At 47.4% G+C, this 13,240-nt stretch overlaps 1 protein-coding gene across 1 annotated transcript; it reads left to right on the top strand.

Moving 5' to 3' along the window:
* The first annotated feature begins 381 nt into the window (after positions 1 to 381).
* On the top strand, positions 382 to 7,130 carry LOC130474640 (phospholipase A2 inhibitor and Ly6/PLAUR domain-containing protein-like). The gene is made up of 5 exons (XM_056846332.1): positions 382 to 436; positions 2,336 to 2,452; positions 3,615 to 3,767; positions 5,775 to 5,918; positions 6,961 to 7,130. Exons 1-5 carry the CDS (start codon positions 382 to 384, stop codon positions 7,128 to 7,130), a joined length of 639 nt encoding a protein of 212 aa, XP_056702310.1.
* Positions 7,131 to 13,240: the final 6,110 nt, after the last annotated feature.

Raw genomic sequence — 13,240 nt, 5'->3', positions numbered from 1 at the left:
TTTCATTGGGGGTGGGGGATGGGTTGGCACCACTCGCTGCCTTTGTAATTCCACGTGTTGAAACTCAAGGCTCTCAGATTCCTTGCCAAAAGTTAGAGGTCTGGAGGAATGAAAGCGATGGCGCTCTCTTGCCCATGGGAGAGGACTGGCTGGTTGCACAAAGGGACTCCTTGAGGCGATCAATAGACAAAGAGAATCGCCTGTCAAGGAAGCACAAGAGCTGTCCAGGAGTTTAAGTGCCTCTCATCTGAAGCCACAAACCCAACGTCAAGCACCTATTTACTCACCCACCCTTATGTAACTGCTCCGGCTTATATATTCCCATCCTGTTCATTGCTTCAGCGGCAAGGGCTCTCTGCAGAGATCTTGCCTCCAGCCATCATGGAGAAGACCCTGGTCAACCTCAGCATCTTCCTTGCTACGTTCCTGGGCAGAGGTGAGTCCCAACTGAGCTTCTGTGTGCAATACCATTTCTGCCTTTAGAGTTAAGGGCAGTGCATATGGTGTAGTTGGGATCCAGATTCCAGGACTGCATTCACACAGTGTTGGACATTGTAGCGTGGTGTAGTGGTTAAAGAGTGGCGGACTCTAATCTGGAGAACCAGGTTTGGTTCCTACACTCCTACACTCTCTGAACTCTCTCAGCCCCACCTACCTCACAAGGTGTCTGTTGTGGGGAGAGGAAGGGAAGGTGATTGTAAGATGGTTTGATTCTTTTTAAAAGGTAGAGAAAGTCAACATAAAAATCAACTCTTCTTCTTCTTCTTTCTTCTTCCTTCTTCTTTCTTCTTCTTCCGTCTTCTTTCTTCTTCTTCTACAACAATCTTTCTCATTTGGGTTGCCCTGTGTACACAATCCCATGCAGTTGTGAAGGACCACAATAGTGTAATGCGTGCGCAATATCTAATGGTGTGTGGACGCACTGTGTGGGGTTCATGAATGTAAGAGAATGTCATGGATACCAGAGATTGTGAGGCTGTTGACTCAGGTAGTTATGATTGATGTCACTGCATTTCTCACACTTCTCTCCATCACATTAATAACCTCCTCCTCCTTCAAAGGAACTCAGAGTGCAGGCTCTCCCATTTATCCTTACAACAACCCCATGAGGTAAACTAGCTGAGTGTGACAGGTCCATGGTCACCCAGTGACCCCACTCACTGTTGAACAGGGGTCTTCCCGGGCCTAGTCCAAAACTCTAACCAGGAGGCTTGCTGGTTCAGTACAAATATCCCCATTTTGATAGTGCTTCTGCCTTGCGAGAAGCAAACCCGGGAGCCTTTAATATCCCACCATTTTTCCCCTTCTAAAAAAATTATGCATTTTTCAACATTTATTTGAGCATCAGTTGCATACAGAGTAAAAATTGCACAAAAGGAACAAATGAGGCAAAAAGAATCATGCACAACAGCAAGTAAAGTCAAGCCAACAGAAACTGAGGACAATGTCAAACTAAAGAGTCAGAAAGAATCAAGCCAGCGTGGTATAGTGTTTGAGAACGCAGCTGCTAGGAACATCTGAGCCTTGGCACCCCTTCCTATTTGGAAATGGGCACATATAAATATATGAAGCTGCCTTATTCTGAGTCAGAGCATTGGACTGTCAAGAATGTCTACTCTGACTAGCAGGTGCATGTCAGGTAGAGGTTTTTCCTGTCACCTGATCCTTTAAATTGGTGATATCGGCCATTGAACCTGTGACCTTCTACATGCAAAGTGGATGCTGAGGAGGAGGAGAAGAAGAGTTGGTTTTTATACCCCACTTTTCTCAACTTTTAAGGAGTCAACCTTTAAGGAAAGCAGCTTGCAATCACTTTCCCTTCCTCTCCCCACAACAGACACCTTGTGAATTAGGTGAGGCTGAGAGAGTTCAGAGAGTACTGTGACTAGCCCAAGGTCACCCAGATGGCTTCATGTGGAGGAGTGGGGAAACAAACCTGGTTCACCAGATTAGAGTCCGACACTCATGTGGAGTGGGTAGTCAAACCCTGTTCTCCAGATTAGTCTGCCACTCTGAACCACTGCACCATGCAGGCTCACCACTCTGAGCCACCCCATAACCAGATTAGGGTTGCCAGCCTCCAGGTGGGGTCTGGAGATCCCTCAGAATTACAACTGAACTCCAGACTATAGATGTAATATCCCCTGGTCAAACGGCTGCTTTGGAGGGTTGAGTCTATGCCATTATATCCCACTTGCGGTCCCTCCCGTTCCCAAACCCTTCCTTCCCCAGGCTCTACCCCTAAATCTCCAGGAATTACTCTACTTGAAGTTGGCAACCCTGGGGGTTATTCTAGAAAGCCTGCCTTATTTTGCTGTCTCTGTTCTTTTCCCAGGATCCTGCCTGACCTGTGAAACTTGCATCAGCCCGGGTGAAGGATGCAACGGCTTGGCCCACCCCTGCGGCCCGAATGAAGACACCTGCCTTACCCTAATCGGGGAGAACTCTTTGGGTAAGCAAAAGAAAGAGGAACCGACCGCACATCCCATCTTGGCCCAGCCGGTGGAGCACAAGAGCTTTCTTTCCACTGATTGCAGGCTTTTGGGCACCATCGGTGCAATCGGCATGAGAATCCCTCGCAAGGTTCTGTGCCTCCTGTGGGGACGTTGCATTTCCCAAGCGCTCAGAGCTCAGTATCTTGCACCAAAAGAAAATGTGGTCTTTTCCCCAGATCGTGTCTCTTTTCTCTCTCTGTTGTGCTTGCAACATGAGAGTGCTGCCAACAGTCTCACGAGAATCTTTATTTCCTTTCTCCCAATCAGGGCCACCAAGTTGGCCGCATTCTGCCATGCTCCCTGTAATGGAGTTATTTAGCAACACACTTTTAAAACAAAACTTTAAAAAAATCTCCAGAGGCTAGCTGCACACCCTGCACTACAAAACCAAAATGGAACCCAAGCAACAGTATGTATGCAAAAGCCCCCTCTCTTGGGTTCACTCCCTTTCCTCACAGTGTGGTGTAGTGGTTAAGTGCGGCGGACTCTAATCTGGTGATCCAGGTTTGATTCCCCACTCCTCCCCATGAGCAGCGGACTCTAATTTGGTGAACCGGGTTGCTTTCCGCACTCCTCCACATGAAGCCAGCTGGGTGACCTTGGGCTAGTCACAGTTCTCTCTGAACTCTCTCAGCCCCAACTACCTCACAGGGTGTCTGTTTTGGAGAGGGGAAGAGAAGGCAATTGAAAGCCAGTTTGAGACTCCTTAAAGATACTCTGCAAAGAGCCGGGTTCACCGTTAGCACTACTAGTATAATAAGCAACAACAACTGCAGCAGCAAAGCAATCCGCCCCTTTCAATAATGTGCAGAAGTAATGTGGCCCACTTCCTGGTGGGGTTCTCCCAGAATTTCAACTGATCTCCAAACTAAGGAGATCAGTTTCCCTGGAGAAAATGGCAGCTTCAGAGGGCAGACTACGGTATGCTGTCCGCAAATCTTCATGCAGAAGGGATGGATCTCATTCCAAGTCATCACACAGGACATGAGGCACTAATTCCAATTATAAGATTTTTTTTTGGAGGGGGGGAGAATATTTGGACAAATGGCCAGTTTTTGCGACGTTTCATTTCAGTTGTGCTCTGACCGGTCTCTCCAAGGGCTGCTTTGTCTTCTGCAGGTGGAGGGGACACCACTGAAACCCTGAAGACCTGCATACCCGCTGGCGATTGCTATGCCGGCTCCATCAGCATCACCACCGGGGCCGGAGTCCACATTCGGAGCATTTCCAGATGCTGCCAGGACGACCTCTGCAACCAGTGGGCCCTGAACCGTACGGAACAATCCCTGAGTCCCACTGGCCCGTTTACACACACACATACACACACACACACACCCCGGTCATTCCATACTACTTGAATATAGGGTTGCCAGCCTACAGGTGGTAGCTGGAGATCTCCCACTATTACAACTGATCTCGAGGTGACAGAGATTAATTCACCTGGACAAAATGGCTGCTTTGGCAATTAGACTCTATGGCATTGAAGTCCCTCCCCTCCCCAAACCCTGCCCTCCTCGGGCTCCACCCTCAAAATCTCCAGGTCATTCCCAACGCAGAGCTGGCAACCCTAATTGAATATCCCATTTTAGGGTTGCTAACCTCGAGGTGGGGGCTGCAGAGCTCCAGGAATTATACCTGATTTCCAGACTACACAAATCACTTATTTATTTTTATTTATAACATTTATTCCACTTCTCCTGTATAAAAGGGCTGCTTTGGAAGGTGAATTGCATAGAATTATACCCAGGTCCCTCCCCTCCCTAAACCCCACTCTTTCAGGTAGAGAGGCTGGCCTCCAGGTGGGACCTGGTGATCCCTCGGAATAACAGCTCACCTCCAGACTACAGAGATCAGTTCCCCTGGAAAAAATGGATGATTTGGAGGGTGGGCTCTATGGCATTGCAACCCCCCTGAGGTCCCTGTCCTCCCCAGGCTCCATCCCCAAATCTCCAAGAGTTTCCCAAACTAGATCTGGCAAGCCTATCCCCCACCCCATTCCCTGCCAGGGGAGACCTGGCAACCCTGAGGCAGGTGGAAGGCATGCAGGTGGATGGGAGGGAAGAAGAGTACAAGCAGAGAAGGGGCCCAGGCAACTCTCTGCCTAATGGTAAAGGTAGTCTCCTGTACAAGAACTGGGTCATTACTAACCCATGGGGTGACGTTACATCCCAGCATTTACTAGGCAGATGATGTTTACAGGGTGGTTTGCCATTGCCTTCCTTATAGGATTGCCAGCTCTGGGTTGGGAAATACCTGGAGATTTGGGTGGGGGTGGGTGGGGGTGGAACCTTAGGAAGGTGGGGTTTGGGGAGGGGAAGGACTTCAGTGGGGTATAATGCAATAAAGTTCACCTTCCAAAGCAGCCATTTTCTCCAGGTGAACTGATCCCTGTCTCCTAGAGTTTGGTTGTAATAGTGGGAGATCTCCAGCCACCACCTGGAGGTTAGCAACCCTACTTCCCCAGTCATCTTCCCTTTACCCCCAGCAAGCTGGGTACTCATTTTACCCACCTTGGAAGGATGGAAGGCTGAGTCAACCTTGAGCCGGCTACCTGAAACTGACTTCCGTCCGGATCGAACTCACATCATGAGCAGAGCTTGGACTGCAGTACTGCAGCTTACCACTCTGGGCCTGGGCCCCCCAAAACCTGGAACCAGTCCTAAATCGTAAATAGTAAATAGTAAAGATAGAACAAGAAATGCAACAGGAAGTGCTTCACAGGAAAGGTGGTTTGTGTTGTGGGGACCACAGGTGATTTGATACAATAGGATCTACGTCAACCAGGGCTTGGTTTTTGCAGTTGGGGTTGCTGGTGAGCGGCATGATCCACCCTGCCTGTGTGCATTGTGGGTAACTCAAAGATGCGCACCCATCATTTGTTGCCTTCAACAAGTGGGTCACACATAGAACCTATGTGGGTCACACATAGAACCTGCACATCGAATCCAGCGGGAGTAGGGATGGGGGGATTTCATCAGTTCCGTTCTATTGCTGTTCCGTGGGTTTGCTCGATCCTGTGTCCCACTCTGGTTAAACTGGAAGAAGCGTTACAATTAATTTCAGGAGCAGCACATGCACCTTTTTTTGCAGCTTTCGTTCTCTTTGGTTAGTTTGCATCCCCCCCATCTCATGTCCAAGCAAGTAGATCACACAGAGATGCAGCAGGCAGCCTCCTCTGTGGCCTTAGAGGCAGCTGCAATTATTGAAGAAATCTGTTTTCCATAGCACATGCTTTGGGGATTTACTGAGCTAATTTGGTCTGTGGGTCTCCTTCTCCAGTGCCACCGATGAATCTAAACCGCAACGGCCAGCGGTGCCCGGTCTGTTTTGCCTTTGAGTCTAACCACTGTGAGGGGAATGAGACTCTGACCTGCATGGGAGCGGACAATCACTGTGTCTCTGTGTCGGGGACACTGAACATAGGTAAGGCTCATTTGTTCAGAAGGGCTCCCAGAGGGCTCCGGGAGGAGGGCTGCCTTGCCTGTCCCCCCCCCCCAAGATGCTGCCCTGTCTGTGCCTTGAACCACAAAACTCAACCATTGACTTCCCTGATCTTTTCTGCCACCCAGGAAAACTGAAGGATCAGTAATTTTCCTAGCCTTAATTCTCCCCATAGGCACTCCAATTTGTGTTTGTCCAAATGCAGTCCCTGGGGAGAACGGAGTTTGGGGAGGATGTGATGTTACTTCAGGTGCTGCTCTAGGCTGCCTCACCTAGAAGAAGAAGAAGAGTTGAAGAGAAGAAGAGGAGGGCAAGGTTTTGGGAGGGACTTCAATGCCATAGAGTCCAATTGCCAAAGCGGCCATTTTCTCCAGGGGAACTGATCTCTATCGGCTGGAGATCAGTTGTAATAGCAGGAGATCTCCAGCTACTACCTGGAGGTTGGCAACCCTAACCATAAGAGAAAAATGGACATATACAGGCAATAATTCAAATATGGTACCCCACATTGTAGGCTGGGGTTAAAGATGAGACTGGTATGGTTGGAGTGAACCTCCTTGGCTAGGGTTGCCAATCTCTGCGTGGGAGGGACTGTGGCTCAGTGGTAGAGCATCTGCTTGGCATGCTGATGGTCCCAGGTTCAATCCCCGGCATCTCCAGTTAAAGGGACCAGGCAAGTAGGTGATGTGAAAGACCCCTGCCTTTGACCCTGGAGAGCCGCTGCTGGTTTGAGTAGACAATACTGACTTTGATGGACCAAGGGTCTGATTCAGGATAAGGCAGCTTCATGTGTTTGTGTGACCTGAGGATTTCCTGGAATTTCAACTGATCTCCTTGGGGACAGAGAACAGTTTCCCTGGAGAGAATGGCTGCTTTGAATGGTGGACTCCATTGCATTATGCCCCACTGAGGTTCTCCTCTCCCCAAACCCAGCCTTCCCCAGGGTCCACCCCCAAATCTCCAGGAATTTCTCAACCCGGAGTTGGCAACCCTATCACTGATTGTCACCATTGTCTTTCTGCAGCCGGCCAACTCTCCCCCTTCGCAGCAAGGGGTTGTGGCACAGCTACAGTCTGCTCTTTGCCGCTGGGGGTCGGGCTTTATTCTGCCGGAGTCATTTTTACCCTTGAGAAGGTGCTGTGCAGCCCAGCGCCAAACACCAGCAATCGTGGGAAGAAGCTGTCTCAAGGATGATAGCCCTGAATGGCTCTCCGCCCCGTCCTTCCACAAACCTCCTGGCTTTTCCCTTTCTTTCATTCACTCTTTCTTTTGTTTGGTGCAAGGTTTTGTCACACAAGTGGATCCCATGAATAAATGAGCATGAAAACCAGAAAAAATTGCTCAGCATTTCTTCTTCCTTCTGTTGCATCTGAAGACCAAGCCTCCCGGGTGAATCAGAAAGGGGCAGAAAGGTTGCCTCCAGGACAGACCCTGAGGGCAGGTCCCTGATACCACTACTCATATTGGGTATTACAGTGTAGTACAAAGCAGGACTGGCACATATGATGGGGAGGTGACTTGTTGTGGGGAGGGGAAGGGAAGGTGATTGTAAGCCACTTATAAGGTGTCTGTTGTGGGGAAGGCTCTTTGAGACTCCTTAAAAGATTGAGAAATGTATCAAAACCAACTCTTCTTCTCCTCATGTTTGATGATGTAGGGAGAATGCCGAAAACTATTTGGTCACACTCCTGCTCTTTCTTATCTTAGCCAAAGCTCACCTGGCCCCTCCCTTGTGGCTTTTGCACATTCCCTGGGCTCTAAGGAGAAGCAAGATCTCACCTCACCTGCTTTGGATAAGATAAGAAATGCTCAGGCATCTCTGGCGTGGTTTCTTGTGTTCTCTGTATCTCAGGACACATGAGATCAACCCAGTCTCTCCCCTAAACCTTGTACACTTGCCAGGAGATCAGGGGAGTATTTGTAGCAAGTATAAATCTTAGCTAACTAGCAGGGTTACCTACAAACTAAGATCTTAAATGAGAATTGGTCCTTAGTGTTTAAGGACACAAATCGTAAATGTTCACCTTGCTTCTTCCAGATTCCCTTCAACAGAACTTTCTCCTTGACAGACTATTTCTGTTGGTTAGAAATTCACAGGTTCAGATGAGCTTTCTTACTGGCAAGATGTAATGCCCTAGACTCAGCTGAGACCCAATCCAATAAACCTTTAATGGCATATCCAATATTACAAAGAAGAAAAAACAGTATAAATACAACTATCAGCTAAAAGAGCTAAAACAAACATAAAATCATAACACAGAGTTTCCCAAATTTTTCATTCTTAACACATCGACTAAGAAATTGGCCACCGCCACAGTGATCTCTACTGTTGTATCATTCAATAAAATTTGACATTTTATTTCATTAGGAAGATAATATTTAGAATGTATCCAAGTATTTAACCATTTCTTCCTAGCGGATGCATATAATGAGCAATCTAGCAATATGTGCTCGATTGAGTCCAAAGAGTTGGAGCCACATTCACATTTCCGTTCATGTTTAGGAATATTTTGAAACCTTCCATGTAACAACTTCGATGGGAAGGCATTTACTCGCGCAAGAGAAAAAACTCTGCGATGGCTAGGACTATCAAGATTGTATAGATAATAGGGGATACATCCCGTAACATTCTTAAGATTTAATATAGCTGAGACACAAGGGCGATATAGTAAAATTATTGCAGAAGAACGAAAATGCCCATTTTGTCTGGCTCAAGTATGACTCCCTAACCCACATTGTTTTAGCATGTCCACAAAATACTATTGCACGAAATAAATATATCACTCCCTGGATAAAACAGCTAAAGACGCTTTCTGAGAAACGGATACTGCGTTATCTGCTGTCAAATAGATCGGCCAATTGTGTGAGAGATGTGGCAACTTTTCTCTTTATAGTGTCAAGGAAAAAATTAATTTCATCTCCCCCTATAAAGCTTTGGCAATTGGACTCTATGGCACTGAAGCCCCTCCCCTCCCCAAACCCCACCTTCCTCAGACTCCACCCCCAAAACATCCCGCCAGTGGCAAAGAGGGACCTGGCAACCCTAGCGGGAGATCTCCAGCCACCACCTGGAGGTTGGCAACCTTACTAATTAGTAAGGCAAGATAGGATTGATGGACTGCTGAGATTAATGTAGTGAGCTAACAAACTTGGGGGTTTGCATGCCATTGGATGAGTTAGAAGAGGGGGGGAAATGACCCAGAACACTGTGGAGTAACCTAAACACCAGAGATGATAAACTGCTGAGGACACCAAGCCAAAAAATTCCCAGAAGGGAATCTATACCAAGCCTCCCAAAACTCTATGTTCCAGGCTTCTGGGAAGTAAATTATTCAACAAAACAAACACACTGCAAAATTCTGTGTCATCACATCCCACAAAACCTGCCATATAGGACCAGATGAGAGTAATGCAGTAAAGTACCAATAAGATTCCCATTCCAGTATCCATTTCAGATTTAGCCAAAACACAGCACAAAAAGCTAGTTATCTGAATGTATTCCCAGCACTAATGAGTTCCTTGTACAATGGTGGAGTTAAGACTGAATGTAGTCAAAAAGGGCAAGAGTCCAGTAGCACCTTAAAGACTAACAAAAATATTTTCTGGTAGGGTATGAGCTTTCGTGAGCCACAGCTCACTTCTTCAGATACAGCTAGAATGTGAATTCATCGGTCTTTAAGTAGAGGAACAGTATGTAAATGTGAATAGCAGGCTTGATGGGATTAGGTGTGATATGCAGAAGAGTCTGTGATGTCCAGGGGAGAGATGGGTGTGGAGAAATCAGAATTGATAATGGGCCATGAATGCAAGGTCTTTATTCAGCCCAGGTAAATGCATTGACTTTAGTTTGAATATCAACTGTAATTCAGCAGTTTCTCTTTCCAATCTCCCTTTAAAATTCCTTTGTAAGAGAACTGCTACTCTTAAATCTGCAGCAGAATGTCCTGGAAGGTTGAAATGTTCTCCCACTGGTTTTTGAACATTGTGGTTTCTGATGTCAGACTTATGTCCATTTAATCTTTGTCTAAGAGACTGACCTGTTTGTCCAATGTAGATTGTGGAAGGGCATTGCTGGCATGTGATGGCATAAATCACATTAGAAGATGAGCAGGAATATGAAACAGACTAACACGGCTACCCACTGTGAATTAAGACTGAATGGTTTTGTTGTGTGTGGGGGGGGCTCCTTCAGGTGGCAATGTCTACTTCCAATGCAAAACACAGAATGAACTTTTAGCAAGTGGCTCTCATCCCACACCATCACATTTATAGATAAACACACAATTAGGACTACCAGCTCCCAGCTGGGGCCTAGAGTTCTCCCAGAAATATAGCTGATCTCCAGAGTACAGAGATCAGTTCCCCTGGAAGAAATGGCAGCTTTGGAGGACTAACTCTGTGGTATACAATAGAGTCTAGGAGAAATGGAAGTCCTACAGTGGCATCACATTCCCAATGACCTCCCAAACTCAGCCCTCCTGAGACACCAACATCAATCACTGTATGCTTATTACTCAGAGGTAATAAGAGAGCTGGCGTGGTGTAGCGGTTAAGAGCGGTGGTTTGGAACGGTGGACTCTAATCTGGAGAACCGGGTTTGATTCCCCACTCCTCCACATGAAGGGTGGATGCTAATCTGGTGAACCGGGTTGGTTTCCCCACTCATACACATGAAGCAAGCTGGGTGACCTTGAACTAGTCACAGCTCTATTAGAGCTCCCTCAGCCCCACCTACCTCACAGGGAGTCTGTTGTGGAGAAGGGAAGGTGATTGTAAAGTAGTTTGATTCTCACTTAAGTAGTAGAGAAAGTCAGCATATAAAAAAACAACTCTTCTTCTTCTTTCTTCTTCTTGTCCCACTGTGCTTAATAGAGCTTCTTACACTAGTGACTAACCCAATCTCATCAGATCTTGGAAACTAAGCAGGGTAAGGCCCAGTTAGTACTTGGATGGGAGACCACCAAGGAAGTATAAAGTTGCTATGCAGAAGCAAGCAATATTAATCTCTTGCCTTGAAAACCTGACAGGTTTTCATCTGTGACTTGACCACACTTTCCACCACCACCACCAGCTGGAGCCTGCTGGGGAGGGGGGCTCTGCTGAGCTCACAAACCAGGTCAGGTTGCCAACTCTGGGTTCAGAAATACCTGGAGTTTTGAGGGTGGAGCCTGAGAGAGTAAGGTTTAGGGAGGAGAGGGAACCTGGTGGGGTATAATGCCATGCAGTCCACCTTACAAAGTAGCTATTTTCTCCAGAAGTTGGATACATGTTTTCAATAAACAAATAATACATAAATAAGTGATTTATATAGTCTGGAGATCAGTTCTAATTCCAAGAGATCTCCAGTCCCCACCTGGAGGTTGGTAACCCTAAAACAAGGACCCTCACTTCCCCTCCCAATCCATCCCAGATGGCAACCCTGCCCAGGTAAAGCACAGAGGAGAAGATAAATGCGGCAGCGAGTACGTCAACAAAGCTGGATAGTCAATTTAGGTGATGTATGACAAGCTCAATGCATCTTGCTTTTTGAGAAGCCGCCTCGGAGATGTCTTTTAAAAATCTTGTCAGTGTGCAAAGACATGCATGGACTTGTGGAGGTTTTAAGTTCTTGCCCCCAGTCTCTAGGAATTAAATATTTTCACATGTTTGTGATGGGGATGTTAGAGAATTGGGGGGGGGGTAATAACTGAGTGGAGAGAGATGGCAAAGGGCCAGCTCTGAATTCCACTTTCCAAACCTCTTACCTATACAGCAAAAGCCAAAACAGATGTGAATGATTGGGCCTACAGTAGGGTTGCCAATCTCCAGGTTGTGGCTGGATATCTCCCACAATTACACCTGATCTCCAGGTGATAAGAGATTAGTTCACCTGGAGAAAATGGTTTATTTGGAAGGTGGACTCTATGGCATTCTACCCCATTGAAATCCCTCCCCTTGCCAAACCCTGCTCCCCTCAGGCCCCACCCCCAAAATCTCCAGGTATTTCCCAACCCAGAGCTGGCAACCCTAGCCTGGAGTTCTCCCAGAATTATAACTAATCTCCAGACTTCAGGGATCAGTTGCCCTGCAGGAAATGGCTGTTTTGGAGGGTGGACTCTCTGGGGCATCACATCCCTGCTAAGCTCCCTTCCACCCCCCAAATTCTGCCCTCCCCAGGCTCTGCCCCTAAATCTCCAGGAATTTCCCAACCCAGGGTTGGCTAATGAATTTCTTTTAAAATGTAACTCTCACCCCTGATTCAGTTGAGTATGGGAGTAAAGGGTAGTTTAACTAACCCCAGTGTGGTTCAGTTGTAATGCCTGATTATATAAAGGCATGTAGTAATTATATACACACACACATGTACACTCACATAGAGAGTTTGAATAAGTTGGCAATCCCTATTATGAACTGCCAGCAGAGTGCACTGCTTAGAGGTAGGTACGACCTTGAAAATGACAGGTCTGAGTTAATGCACCTGCAAGAAAGTAAAGTTTCGTTTCCTAATGAGAAAAACAAGACATTATCCAATGCTACGCCCTCGGGCCATTCTCATAGGGTATGTTAATTTATTAGAAGATGCTACTAATGTTTATTGGTTCTTTATTATAGGGCTGTCAATTCGGTTCGGCCCGAACTGAAAATCAGCCGAATTTCCCTTGATTCGGCGGTTTTTAGTTCGGACGGATCCGAACTCAAAACTGGCGGGCAACCGGGGGGGGGGCCGAATTCAGCGAGTTCGGGAGTTCGGCGAATAAATTCGGCCAATTCGGCCGTCAGTAAGCAGCATAACCGTCAGTAAGCAGCATTCTCCTCCCCCGGCCAATCGGTGGCCAAGCTGGGTCTTCTTCTGGCCAATCAGTCAGGATTGAGTGCTGGAGGAATCAGCTGATGTGCGGCCGGCCGGGGAAAGAGAGAGAGAGAGGGAAATCCTCATGTGTGTGTGAGGGGGTGCTTGTGCACATTCGCTCCTTTCCGTGGCTGCAGGGGGTGCATTTTTTGGGGTACCGACCCCAAACTTTCAGGGGATATTCAGACAGGTTTTTTTAAGAGACCACCCAAGTTTTGTAAACATTGGGTCAGGGGGTCCCGAGATATGGGCTCCCCCCCTTTTTTCTTTCCATGGCTGCAGAGGGCGCATTTTTGGGTGTGCCGACCCCAAACCTTCAGCGGAGCATCAGACTAGGCTTCTTAAGATACCCCCCAAGTTTTGTAAACATTGGGTCAGGGCCCCCCGAGATATGGGCTCCACCCCTTTTTCCTCTCCCCCCTTTGCCATTTTCGTGGCTGCAGGGGGCGCTTTTTTGGGAGTTCAGCCCCCAAAC

Source organism: Euleptes europaea, chromosome 3, assembly GCF_029931775.1.
Source record: "Euleptes europaea isolate rEulEur1 chromosome 3, rEulEur1.hap1, whole genome shotgun sequence".
Classification (NCBI taxonomy): Eukaryota; Metazoa; Chordata; class Lepidosauria; order Squamata; family Sphaerodactylidae; genus Euleptes; species Euleptes europaea.
The sequence above is the reverse complement of the archived record's forward strand: the minus strand, read 5'-3'. Positions and strand labels throughout refer to the sequence as shown.

Bases quoted from the DNA above. Each gene is read 5' to 3' on its own strand.
- LOC130474640 (XM_056846332.1), top strand. From the start codon at position 382: ATGGAGAAGACCCTGGTCAACCTCAGCATCTTCCTTGCTACGTTCCTG. The intron at 437-2,335 runs GTGAGTCCCAAC...TTCTTTTCCCAG, and splicing joins TGCTACGTTCCTGGGCAGAG to GATCCTGCCTGACCTGTGAA. The intron at 5,919-6,960 runs GTAAGGCTCATT...GTCTTTCTGCAG, and splicing joins GTCGGGGACACTGAACATAG to CCGGCCAACTCTCCCCCTTC.